This window comes from Lissotriton helveticus, chromosome 2_1, assembly GCF_964261635.1.
Source record: "Lissotriton helveticus chromosome 2_1, aLisHel1.1, whole genome shotgun sequence".
Taxonomy (NCBI): Eukaryota; Metazoa; Chordata; class Amphibia; order Caudata; family Salamandridae; genus Lissotriton; species Lissotriton helveticus.
In genome coordinates, this window is record NC_136059.1 from 357,651,025 (window position 1) to 357,665,406 (window position 14,382).

Below are 14,382 nucleotides of genomic sequence, written 5' to 3' on the forward strand. Positions count from 1 at the left end.
ATGCAGGTAATTCAAGGCCATTCAGGGCATAACTCTTGCATTTAACCCGCGTTCCCTTATTCCTATTTAAAAATGAAAATGAGGGGAATTCGTTACTGTTTGACCCTATAATTTCTGCCATTATCTATTGTGGCAGTGGACTGAGGGATGATACATAGGGAGGTTGCTTAGTACAGTGTTATCTGAGCTACATAATTAAATATAATTCATATACTTTCTGTTATAAATATAACTTTTGGTTTGTGTTCCCTATGTGGTTTGACGGGTGATAAAATGCACTAGACATGGCTCTTATATTGAAATTGTGTTATATGTTAAGATGGCCGACTTAGGAACAATGTATTGGAACACTCATTAGCTTTCTTTCATGTTTACTATGGTTTTAAACTTTCATGTGCACTTTACTTTATATTGGTGAAACTTTATCAAGGTCATTGAATTTGATAAAGCCAGAGCGGTGAAACGCGTCTGTCAAACGCTTGGGAGGGGGATTTTCATTTATGGAATAAACACATTTTTTTATGGACTTGCGATGTGCTCCTGTTTGTCAGCTGACACGATTTCAGTGGACGGTGCTTTGATATATATATAGATATCGTGTGAACAAGGGCTTGTGAGCCTGAAACGCGTTGTTGCTGTTTTAACCTGAAAAACTTGAAAGAAACAACTTTACCAGATCCTGCGGTCCGTCTCCTGCTTCGCCGGTCCGTGTGATTGGAAGTGGCTTCGGAGTTTGAGATATATATATATATATATATATATATATATATATATATATATATATATATATATATAATATATATCAATCTATATCTCCGATCACTAGATCGACCCTAAAAGTTTGCAAGCGGTGCATAGGGGCTTATCAACATCCCACTCCCCTCTAACGCCGGTGGTGGAAAATCCAGACTTTACACCAGTAAGCAGCATCTCGTAAGAAGGCAGTACTGGCCCGCGGTTCCGGGCTTATCAAGGTTTGGAACCTGCGATTGCCCCTATCAGATGGTCTAGCTTACAATTGTGTGATTGTTTGACTATTACTACCTGGCCTTACCTTGGTTCTGGCTTTTTTCACTAACGTGAAGCGTACTTTGCTCTCATAATATAGTGGACGAGACTTACCGAATTCCTTTGCTGGTTTCATACATCACGGACACCCTGATACCCTGACGCTATGTGTTAGGAGTGCCTCATTTATGCCCTGAAGAAGTCCATTTGTTCGGATGAAATGAGTCGGCTGTTCATTTCAACTTGATCGGTTTAATTTTTTTAATAAATGAAGAATTTGAAGAAACAACTTTGGACACGGATCTCATAATTGGCTGTGTGATTGCTTACCTTTCAGTGGTGCACCTTTTGCTCTTGTTAAACATTGTTAGTTCCAGTACTGGATTGCACCGTGACAGTGAGTACGGTTACTGTGGGCACACACAACTTTGGGTGCTTCCCAACATATGTATAATAAATAGGGGTAGCAGGTCAGGTGCTAGTTCTTTGTAGGGTTCCACTGTCATACCTTGTATATATTAACTCCTCACCGAACACTCTGACAAACTTCTAATTACAGAGTCGTATGGCATGCTGCTCCGGGAGCCATAGGGAGGCAGATCCCTGGCACAGATCCGCTGGCAGGAGGAGCTGGGTCGACAAATGTCCCCTAAAGAATGGCAGGACATATACTAGAGGGCACGACAAGGAGCTTGCAATACATCTAGCATAAAAACAAACACTAAAATTGTTGCCTATTGACCCCACCTCGCTTGCATAGAGGCAACCCGACAGAGTGCCGAATGCTGGAGGCGATGTGGATCCCCTGGGACCCTTCTGCACATTCTGTGGGAATGCCCCAAGCTGGCACGATTCTTGGAAGAGATTTTAACCAATGTTGATACACATTTTAACTCCCAAATTCCCAGATTTCCGGCCTACATCATTTTGGGAATCACCAACGCACTTACATACCCACTCAAATTCCGCAAGGGCCGACAAATTAGCATAGCACTTGGGACGTACATTAGGCAATTCTGGCACTTTGAGGAACAGAGAGGCTGCTGACACGTCTGGAATGGCTCCATTGCATCTGGCTTGTGATTGGGATGGAGAAACTTACACTGACAATAACCATGCAGGGGAAATCTTTCCAGGACCTGTAGCAGCCAGACATAGTGCTTCTCTCCCAGGAATTCGTGGAACTGACCTGTCCCCAATATCTTAGACTACTCCAGTTGACTGAGCCAGTGCCAGCGCCCAAAGAGGAGACTCCCTCCAAGTAGTTTATCACTATTCTACTGCTCTTATCTCTAATGCTTTTGACTTTTTGTGAGCACATTGCGGGGTGGTGGAGGAGAGAGTGGGGAAGGGGGATTATGGGGGAGGTAATTTGTAATAAAGAACACCATTTTGAGTGTTACAGCGGCTTCACCAATTGGTTATGCTATGCTCATATTTGCAACAATAAAAACAAATATGTACCTAAAACCCATTTTCAGCTGCTAATTATATATCCCAATATCACAATTTCTGCTTCCACAAGCCTCTCTCACATTTCTTCCTAATGTATTTGTGTGCGAGTAGGGAAAGAATTACATTTTATATTTGTGCACTGGATGTATAAAGAAAATTAGCACATTGTGTGAGTTGCAGCCTACATGTGCCCCAGATTGCAGTGAGCAGAGTCCAAGAAGTGGTAAGGAGACAGACTAGTGCTGTCTCTTCCCAAGACAAAAAGTTGTTTAAACAACGATTTTCACTTTCTGTGTTTACTGTCTATGCCTGTGGTTGTTACAGTTAAAAATTGTAGTTTTAGCCTGCCGGTAATTGCATATTTTATCACCTGTGTTGTGTTTTAAATTTGTGGTTTTCCCTGCCCATGATTGCCTTCATTTAGTGTGTTGAATTGTGGGATTAGCAGTCCAACCTATGTAGTTTGTCCCTCTCATTCCTTGGTGACAAATCTGTTTTCCCTCCAAATTTCTCCTTTGCTCTGTGCTTAGGCCTGTGTGCTCAACCAGTGCACCCCCAGCCACCATTTTGTGTTCACAAGCCAGTGAGGCCAGCCCCCCTGCCTCCCCCTCCCCACATCCCCCCGCAACAGGGATTTTCTACATCAGAGGGTGCTTCTGTGGGCTGTTTAAATTGTATTTACTGGGGCCTGTGCACTTCGTTTTTTGGCCAGCAGGGGGAGTAAAGCTTTATTCAAACAGTATTGTTAGATTTCGAGTTAGCGAAACCTTTACCTGCAGAAGTCCAAAGTTGTGGATTAAGCCTGTCTGTCTCCTAGGAGATTCTGAACAGGAGCAAGCAGCTGCCCAGACCCCACCCCCAGGCCAGCAGACCATTGGCTATTCAGCTACCAGGCAAGTCTGAGCCCTCCTCTTACACCTGCCCAGGCCCCTTAAGGCCTTGCTGGGTGCACCCCAAATCATTCTCCTCCATCTTGTGAGTTGCAGCCTACATGTGCCCCAGATTGCAGTGAGCAGAGTCCAAGAAGTAGTAAGGAGACAGACTAGTGCTGTCTCTTCCCAAGACAAAAAGTTGTTCAAAAAACGATTTTCACTTTCTGTGTTTACTGTCTATGCCTGTGGTTGTTAGAGTTAAAAATGGTAGTTTTAGCCTGCTGGTAATTGCATATTTTATCACATGTGTTGTGTTTTAAATTTGTGGTTTTCCCTGCCCATGATTGCCTTCATTTAGTGTGTTGAATTGTGGGATTTGCAGTCCAACCTCTGTAGTTTGTCCCTCTCATTCCTTGGTGACAAATCTGTTTTCCCTCCAAATTTCTCCTGTGCTCTGTGCTTAGGCCTGTGTGCTCAAACAGTGCACCCCGAGCCACCATTTTGTGTTCACAAGCCAGTGAGGCCAGCCCCCCTGCCTCCCTGCCTCCCCCCCCCCCCCCCCAGCAACAGGGATTTTCTACATCAGAGGGTGCTTCTGTGAGCTGTTTAAACTGTATTACTGGGGCCTGTGCACTTCGTTTTTTGGCCAGCAGGGGGAGTAAAGCTTTATTCAAACAGTATTGTTAGATTTCGAGTTAGTGAAGCCTTTACCTGCAGAAGTCCAAAGTTGTGGATTGAGCCTGTCTGTCTCCTAGGAGATTCTGAACAGGAGCAAGCAGCTTCCAACTCCCTGGCCAGCAAACCATGTCTGAGGTTGCTGGGACCTTATATGGTGTGCTAGTGGTTGGGACACGTGTACACTGATTGGTGGTTGTATCTGGTGTTTCTATTGGGTTAGGGTTAATGTCCTCATTGGTTGGGTATTTGAGGGTTCTGATTGGTTTCTCGGTCTGTGATTCAATCATTGCAGGGTTGGGACTATGGCTAGGGTTAGGATTTCTATTGGAAGTATGGACTAGGGCTTCCTATGTTATTGGTTGTTGGGAGTAGGGTGGGACTAGGGCTAGGGTTAGACCTTTAATTGGAAGTAGCTATTTAGGGCTTCTGGTGTGATTGGTTGTTGGACCAGTTGTGGGACTAAGAGTAGGTTTAGGCTTTCTATTGGAAGTAGGGACTAGGGCTACCTGTACCATTGGCTGCTTGGACTTGGGTTGGGACTAGTGGTAGGGCTAAGGCCTTTATTGGACGTAGAGATCAGGGTTTTTGAACTGATTGGGTGCTTGGACTAGGGTTAAGATTGGCTGCAAGGTCCTGGTCTCCTATTGGTACTAGATGTTAGGGCTAGTGTTGTGATTGGATAGTGTTAGGGCTAGGGTTCCCATTGGCTGAAGGGGTCACCTGATTACTAGGGCTACAAAAAAGGCCTGGATTGGGGCGTCTCAGCCCGGGCGTCGAGGCGAAGGGCGGAGAGGACAAGGGTAGTTGCCTGTTTGAGCCTGTTAAGGGCGGAGAGGACAAGGGTAGTTGCCTGTTTGAGCCTGTTAAGGGCGGAGAGGAAAAGGGTAGTTGCCTGTTTGAGCCTGTTCGAGACTGGTCGGTACTAGGGCCAGAAATGCTGCCCTTTTTCTCATTTAACAATACCCAGCCCACACCATCCACACCCACAAACAGAGCAACACACTCACACCAAATATACAGCACGCACAACACTATGCACAGATTAATGTACCAGCATGCACCACCAACCCAACCACATCTACACACCCTACTATCCCAACTACCACACATATCCACCATCACCCACAAACAGTACACAACTCTATCCTATACCACTAACCAATACACTAATTACTAACACAACGCCAATCAACACCATAAATAACTACATCCCACTCAGACACACTCTCCCTGCTGTAATTACACCTAACAGTCCACCTTTTATCACTAACAAATATCTAATGATCCTTCCATCAGTTGTCCAACAAACACCCTCCTCTCCCTTCTACCATAAAACCACTAACACACAACAAACACTGCACACCACCACACTTTGTAACTCTTGAAACAAACCAGTCTCACCTCTACTTCATTCCCTCCTATACACAACATACACTTTACACATAAACACATCACCACCCCCTCTACGTCACAATACCAATACCACTACTATGATCGCCAAAATAACCTTTTCTAGACTCTCTCCTGTTCTACCCTTCCTTGCATCTTCTGACACCTCTTTTTACTACAATAATCCCTTAAAACAAACATTTTTAAACTCTCCCCTGTGACTCCTTCCCTCCAAAACTCCTTTTTACTCATCCAAAAGCCTCTTCCTACTGCTAAGACTTAAAAACAAAAAAAACAAAAAAACTCCTTCACTCTTTTATCCCTCCACTATCCTTTTTCAATCAAAATTAACAAACTAACATGTTCACTTCTCAAATTCCATATTCCATATTCAACTATACTATTATACTGCCCATATAACTGAATAACAGATCTACTACTCAAATGACTTCATATTTATACTATACTAATTTTCAACACTAATCCTTTATGGGTTCCGGAGTGGCGTGCTACTCGCCAGAAAAGCGCTTCAACACCCATCAGGGGTAACAAGTGCTATATGAATGCAAATCTTTCTTCCCCTTTTATTCATCCGCTATCCTTCTCACTCCAAGTAACAGACTAATATCCACCACTGAAATTACCTCATATTTCACCATATTAATTCACCACTAATCCTTTATAGGCTCCCTGAAAAGCATGCGTCGACAAGCGAGCGATAAATAAATACAAACCTTTGTCCTACTATATCCTTCTGCTATCATTCCAAATCCAAATAACTGACTAACCTATCCACCACTTAAAATGTACTTGCATGTTTCACTATACTAATTCAACACTAATCCTCGATGGGTCCCAGAGTAGCGTGCTACCCGCCGAAAAAGTGCTTTGACGCCTCGTCAGGGGTAGTAAGCGCTATATAAATGCAATTACAATACAATACAATTTAAAGTGACACCCATACATCTTGCAACACACTCCGACACGCTCAGAATTTTTTAAGACTTCTGATGCAGATTTGTTTTTGGCATTACAATATGAATACTAGCAAAATTAACAGTGGCGCTATATGCACAATCCTTGTTTATTGTATAGTTAATACTTACCTTTTTCAGTATCTCTGATGCCCTTAGCAGCATAAGGCCTTTCTTCATGATCTGAATCCATAGCTGATCCCAAATTTTCTATAGTATTAACCAACTGGAAATAAAAAATGTATGCATTTTACTAACATCGTCCACACACTCATTGCTGCGGATATTTATTTTTGTATACATTTTAAAAGAGTAGGTTTTAAGAGACACTGAGAGGTATGTAACTATTCCAACTTGCTGTGGTATAGATTCCTGAGCTTGACTTCATTTTTCAATACACTTAGCATTAACCTGACTGGATTATTTTCCTTTATCAGCCTCAAACAAGTTGTCTGCACATTTCATGACATGCAAGTGACGCATATTCATAACACTGGTTCCGGCTGGAATTTTTCTATGCATTGCAGCCTTGTTTTCCACTCACAGTCCGCTAGATTAATCAGTGGTCATTTTGTTATATAAACACAGAGATTTGAACATTTGAGTTTGAGAAGGCCTTCGCTCCAGATGGAGGTTACGTTCCAGATTGCTACTTGCTGTCCCTCTTGGACAGAGGTTGGACACATAGAACAGACTCCGAGTTCAGATGTGCGTCGCTACCAGAGAGCATGTTTTCATCAATAGAAAGCCGCAGCGCCCCTCTTCCCTATGCACCAGCTGAGAGTCTGATAAACACAGAGGCACGCTGTGTTCAGGTATGCAGGGCGACAATCCACATATTCTCCTTTAGGCACTGTTAGTTTACTTAATGCTCTCAGAGCAGTAATAAGAGTAGGGTGTAGGATTTAGGAAACCTATTCCTCGGAAACATGGTAAAAATATTTGTCGCTTTTATATTTCTAGTAACGCTGATAATAGCAATAGGCTTTTTATGTCTTTTGGTCACAATGGATGCACTAAGTAGCAGTTTACAGCAATAAATGTTTTTCAACATATCTTGTGTCATTATTAGTACAGATGCTCGAGTGTGACATTCTAAGCACAAAAGGCGTGTTTCCCAATTACCACTGCATGTTTGAAAAGCAAAGGGACTATTTGTTTACCAGAAAACACCTCTCCCACGTGAGATGGGGCAGAGTGTGGGTCTGCTGTAAACCAGATTTGCCTTTTTCATGTATAGTACATTTAACTAAGACCTTGTGTTTTAGGGATACAGGATCTAACCTGTAGACCTAGGGTATACCCTTAAGATACATAACAGCTGCAGGCTTGTCAGTGACTACTAGAAAGTTCTCTAGAAAGTAACTTTAACCAGTATTTCCCCAGTGCCTTGGTTAGTACTGTATCGCTGACTAGACAACACGTATTGAGAAATAACATACACAAAAACAAAAGGTTCTGGGTTTGGGATACAACCACAAATACTTATACAGTGCTTAGTCTGTAAGTCTCACTATAAGAAATGCGTTACTTACCTGTAACTGCAGTTATCCAGTATTAGTGTCTTTCATAGATTCACATGCCTGAATCATTCCCCGTCGTCGAGACGGGAGCCTCCGGTATATAAAAAAGTAATGTCCTAGAGACATACATAGAAAAGAATAGGCCTAAGGATCCCACCTTAGTGTCCTATCCACGTCCTCTTGTAAAAAAGGACCAAAATAGAGTAGGCCCAAGGGTCCCACCTTAGTGGCCTATCTGAGTCCTTTTGTAAAAAGGACCAAAGTAAAGAAGCCAACCAATCAGCTACTACCTCCTTCTAGAACCTTCCTGTCAGGAGCCTAGGTCTCTCAGATTTTCGTACGCACCAAGCTAGGTAGGCGTAAACTTGTTAGAGAGATAGGTGAGTCCTTCCAGGGGAGGCGGGAGGGTGCATGTGAATCTATGAAAGACACTAATACTGGATGACTGCAGTTACAGGTAAGTAACGCATTTCTTATCCAGTATTTGGGTGTCTTTCATAGATTCAATTGCCTGAATCAGAGTAGCAAGCAATATATTATGCACATGTTTGATGGAACATCATATATGAGTCTGTAGATAATACATATCACGCGCCTGCAAACCACCAAAATGCATTGTCATGTAAATATTAGTAAAAGAATGTGCATACCAGTAAAGGATGGAGGGATGTCGGAAGGCTCACCTCACTGGAATAGATGGCGAAGCACTGCTCGGCCCACTGCTGCATCCTTCATCAGCTCAGTATCCAGGCAATAGTGCCTGGTGAAGGTATGCGGGGACTTCCAGGTCGCCGCTCTGCAGATGTCCAATATCGGCACTCCAGCAAACAGTGCCGCAGACGTGGACATGGCTCTTGTCGAATGAGCTTTGACTCTTGAGTCCAAAGGTCGTCCGGCCTTGTCATGGCAAAAGGTGATCGCCGAGGAAATCCACCTTGAAATGCTTTGTTTTGATAAGGGCATGCCTTTCCGTGGTCTACTAAAGGCAATAAAGAGTCGAGATGATTTTCGGAAGTGTTTTGTCTTGTCAATGTAGAACTTAAGACATCTCTTCAGATCCAACGAATGTAGAGTTTTCTCGGCTACAGTGGGAGGAGTTGGAAAGAATGACCTGAGTACCACTGGTTCGTTGAGGTGAAAGTCCGAGGGGACTTTTGGAATAAACCGAGGATTAGTTCGTAAGATGACTCTGTCCTCCCTGAACTGCATAAAAGGATCTTGAATTGAGAGAGCCTGCAACTCATTGACCCATCTGGCAGAAGTCAAAGCCAGGAGGAGGGCCGTTTTCCATGAGATAAATTTGATGTCTGCCCTGTGGATGGGTTCAAAGGGGTGCTTCATTAATTGGTGAAGGACCACATTGAGGTGCCACGACGGAGGGATCGGTCTTGGTCGTGCGATGGACCTGAAGAGACCTTTAAGGAACTGCTTTATAAGTCTGTTTGCCCACAGGGATGGACCCTTAGAAGTCCTGGTGAATCTCGAGATCGCCGCCAGATGCACTTTGATCGATGCGTGTGCAAGGCCCGATTGCGCCAGATGTAGTAAGTATGGTAGCAGCTGCTGTGGAGTAATGTGGAAGGGGTGCAAGCCTTCGGCCACACACCAAGAGCAAAACCGCTTCCATTTTAGTGAGTAAGTTTTATTAGTGCTGTCCGCTCTAGCCTTTGCAATGACGTCCCTGCACTCCTGCGGGATGTTTAGGTGGCTGAATTCCCGGTATTCAGGAGCCGAGCTGACAGTTTTAGAGAGCTCAGATTCGGGTGATGTACCTATCCTTGGGACATTGTGAGCAGAGCTGGATGTTGACGCAGGCGAATAGGTGGCTGGGCAGAGAGGCGGTGAAGGTCCGTGAACCAGTGCTGCCTCGGCCAGAATGGAGCGATCAGAATCAGAGTGCAGGGCTCCGACTTCATCTTCCTGAGAACCCTGGGTATCAGTGGAAATGGCGGAAAGGCGTACGCAAAGACGTTGCGCCATGCGATGGAAAATGCATTTCCGAGGGTTCCTGAGTGGTGATGCCTGCTTGCGAAGCTTGGGCATTTGGCGTTCTCTCTCGTGGCAAAGAGGTCTATTCGCGGAGTTCCCCATTCCGCGAAGATGTGTTCCAGCACTTCCATATCTAGCTCCCATTCGTGGGATGGAGATCCCTCCCTGCTCAGAGCGTCCGCCAAGACATTGTCCTTGCCCGGGACGTACTCCGCTTTCAGCGTTATCCCATGTTCCAGAAGCCAGTTCCAGACTCTTTGTGATTCTCGAGATAGTGAGAGCGATCGCGTCCCCCCTGCTTGTTCAGGTAGTGCATCGTCGTGGTGTTGTCTGTCCTGACGAGCACTGGGGAGTTTCGAATGCGTGGTAGGAAAGCTTGTAGAGCTAGGAAGACCGCTCTTAACTCAAATAGGTTGATGTGGAGCTGGGTTTCCTGTTTTGTCCACTTGCCATTGATCTGGAGTTCTTGGAGGACCGCTCCCCAGCCTTCTAGGGATGCGTCCGTTGTTATCACATGTGGCTCTGCGGGAAGCAGGAACGGCAATCCCTGTGACAGGTGTTTGAGCGATCTCCACCACTGTAAGTGGTTGACCATAGTTCGAGCGACTCGTATGCGGTCCTCGAATGATCCTGTACTTTGTGTCCATTGGTTCGTCAACTCCTCCTGGAGTGGGCGCATCTTGAGGCGGCAGTGGGGAATGAGCATGATACATGAGGACATCATGCCGAGGAGGGACTTGAAGGTGCGGACCGGTAAAGTCTTAATTAACGCCACTGACGTGGCCAGGGAGATGAGTTTGACTTTTCTTTCCTGAGAGGGGAAAGCCTTGACGCGTTCCGTGTCTAGAGTCGCCCCAAGAAATGTAATGACCTTGTTGGGTTCCAGTGCTGACTTCTCGTGGTTGAGGGTCAAACCTAGACGTTGGAAAATATCCAGACAGGCGCTGGAGGATTTGGCTGCGCCGGTCGCAGATGGTGCCTTTACCAGCCAGTCGTCCAGGTATGGGAAGACCTGGTGTCCTTGTTGACGAAGGAAGGCTGCCACAGGGGAGAGGCATTTGGTAAATATCCGTGGAGCGGATTTGAGGCCAAACGGGAGGACACAAAATTGGTAGTGCTGCCCCGCTACAGCAAACCTGAGGTATTTCCTGTGCCCTTTGAGGATAGGAATATGGTAGTAAGCGTCCTGCAGGTCTAAGGACGTCATGTAGTCCCCTTCCTCCAGTAGTCCCAGGATTTCCTGGAGTGTTACCATACGGAACGATTGTTCCTTTAGGAACACGTTGAGTGCCCTGAGGTCGAGGATTGGTCTCCACTTTTTCCCTTTCTTGTGGATCAGGAAGAAGTGGGAGTAGAAACCTTTTCCTTTGTGGGTTGGTGGAACTCTCTCTATCGCTCCCTTCTGTAGCATAGAAGAGATTTCCTGAAGAAGCAATCGTAGGTGCCTGTGGGACCGTTTGCGAGGTGGTGCTGTCAGGGGAATCGTGACAAATTCTAGAGAATATCCAAATTGAATGAGCTGGAGCACCCACCGATCTGTTGTTATCAATTTCCAATTGTCTAGGAAATGTGTGAGTTTCCCTCCAATTTCTAAAAAGTTCAATGGTGGATGGACTGGCCATTGAAACATGTCATTGGCGGTTGCCAGCGGGTTTTTTCTGGTTCTTCCCCCTGTAGTTCGACTTGCCGTAGGAAGTCTGACGCCCTTGCTGCTGTTGTCGCGGTTGGTATTGCATTCTGTTCTGGTTGTATGAATAGGAGGACCTGTTCTGGTAAGTGCCTCTATAAAAAGATTGTCCTCTACTTTTGTTTCCACGAAAGGACTGGTTCCGGAATTGCAGTGTTCGAAGGGCTTTGGCAGTGTCCGTGTCCTTTTTGATAGTAGTTAAGGGCTCATCAATCTTTTCACCGAAGAGATGCTGGCCGTCGTAGGGCATATCAAGAATCTTCGTTTGCACCTCCTGGCGGAAAGAGGTGGCTTTGAGCCAGCCTTGTCTTCTGAGTACAGCAGCGCCTGCCAGTTGCCTGAAACCGGTCATGGCGACATCCATTGCGCAGTCAATGAGCTCGGAGGCAGATGTCTGGCCTTCCAAGAGAAGCGAATGAGCCTCCTCTTTTAAATCCTCTGGCAGGTTAGATAGATAAGGTGCAATATCTGCCCAGAGTTGCCGATTGTAGCGGCCCAGAAGTGCTATTGAATTTGCCACCTTCACTGTCATGGCCGACGTGGTGGAGAAACGCTTGCCAATAGTATCCAGTTTTCTGCCTTCTTTTGTCAAGCGGTGTTGACAGAGGCGATGCTGGGTTACGTGAGTTTTTCTGTGCCGCTTGGGTTACCACAGAATCTGCCTTGGGGTGACCTGTGAGGAATGCTGGCGCCGATGAAGTCGCCTTGTATTTTTTATCGAGCCTGGGTACTACTACTGGGATTGAAGCTGGTGTTTGCATCAGTAGTTTCCCTTGCTTCCATATAAAGTCAAACCATAATAACATGCTGATATCCTAATAACTTGACCTTGTGATCTATCGCCATCCATCCAATGATGTGCGTCATCATACAGTGTCTGGACAATGAAGTGAAGAAACCCTGCACTTTGACGCGGAATGCCTTATCAAAAGCTTCAATGTTGATCTTTACAGATTCTTTGTCACTTATAGGTTTGTTGTTAAACACTTCGGCATCATGATCGTAAAGTCAAAAGCAATATGCCCAGATTCTCTTCTTTGAACAGGTAGGCCCCATTCCTCAATGGATGTTGAGGCCATTCCAAAATATTCTAAGGAAATATTGAAGTGGAGGCAGCAGTTTGCCTGGGCTTTTTGCCAGTCTTAGACATTAATACAATTCTGTAATATTCATTAACTCTAAGGGAAATTACTTTTGTACCGCAATGTACAAATGGACATTTATTTGGCTTAGTGGACAACCTTGAGCAGTGTGACAATTAGAAAGGCCCAGAGTATACAAGAAATGTGTGTCAATTCCTGATAATTTTTAAGGGTACTTCAAAAATTACGGAATAATTGCCACAGCTGCCCAACGTCACCACCTTTGGTGGGTCTGGTAATCACTATAAGCTTGTAGACAGGGACATTCTGCTATCTAGTCCTACCAATACACCCAGCAGAGTGAAGATGTACACTAAATCTAGGTAGAGTGCTAAATAATGTGAGAAGTCTCTAAAATGGTTTTGCCTCTTTGACATATGGGCCAGGCAGCACTAGCCAAAATGTTGGATCCACCTCGCTCCCTATACATCTTTCAAATACCTCTGCTTCTCTATCTGAAGATGATTTTTAAATAATTAGACAGGGTACTGGTATGAATGACACGGGGGGCAGAAAAAGAAGGATGGAGCTGGACACCCTGATGCACAACCAATAGGAGTGCTACTTAAAGCTGCCCCATAAGGTGAATTATTACTTACAGACACAGGCAAAGCTTCAGCTCGTAATCTTGCTTCAGTTCGTGACTTGCTGGCTTTCTGAAGGCCACAGTTTGGTGAGGGAACATCCTTCCAGTTCATATCAGGGCACTGATCTGGTAACTTTCTCTTTACAGTTGGATTGGTTGAAGACACCAGAGGTGTTCCAATATGCCGCAAGATGGCTACATGTTTGAGCAGCTCTCATAGCTGCGATGAACATAAACCAGGCGTCTTCAGTTTGGACCGGACAGTTTTAGCCGTGTGCAACTATAGTGGTGGAGCTGGAGTGACAAGTGCTGGCTGTGCGAGATCTCTCTTCTGATCTAAGGTACCAGTAAAGATACAGGAGACAGGAGACCCAGTGACCAACGCAGCTGTTATACCTGTGGAGGCCCAGCAGAAACAAGGACTGCTGGTGATCCTGCATACTGGCTGCTGTTCAGCAAGCTAGTTCTTCAGACTTTCGGGGCGGAGGTCAGGGGTGATATTTGGTAAGAACATGGGAGGGTCGAGAGGGGGTGATTCGACAATTTGTGAAGAAAGGTGTGCTATCTTAAATACATGCTAAAGTTTATGAGTGAATGACATAATTGACTGTTGTAGGTACTCGTAGACAAGAATGAAAAAACAGAAATAGATCAGTGAAGTTGCCATGGAAAGTATGTGTAAAAGATGCAAGTTTCAGCAAAGCACCGAAGCTTTAGCATGAGAAAGTGCCACTGATAAATAGGAGGGGCGCAATAAGTCAGTCTTGACGGATTGACATATTCACTTATACGGAAGTGCACGTAGTGCAACTCGTATCATTCTCCCCTGAAGAAAGGACACACAGTATCGAAATGCATTGGACACAGTGTGCATTGTTCAATTGTGTTGCAAAAATCAGGTTTCTTTTTGTCATTATTATGATGTCTGTACAAATACGTACAAAAAATGATGTTCACATGAATGAATTGCATTGTCCACCGCTTAAGTTAAGCATTCGATATGCATAAAAACATGTGAAATTGTATGTTCTAGCGTGATAATTTAAGACAATATCAATTGTTGTAACAATAAATACTGT

General features: G+C 44.8%; 1 protein-coding gene across 4 annotated transcripts in view; it reads right to left on the reverse strand.

The window, feature by feature from the left end:
* CPLANE1 (ciliogenesis and planar polarity effector complex subunit 1) overlaps nt 1-14,382 on the reverse strand; it is a 2,766,109-nt gene that overhangs the window by 683,969 nt on the left and 2,067,758 nt on the right. For all 4 annotated transcript variants that reach the window (XM_078674971.1, XM_078674972.1, XM_078674970.1 and 1 more), the window contains exon 42: nt 6,509-6,602. In XM_078674971.1, the coding sequence (XP_078531097.1) occupies nt 6,509-6,602 (94 nt within the window). The remainder of the gene's footprint in view (nt 1-6,508; nt 6,603-14,382) is intronic.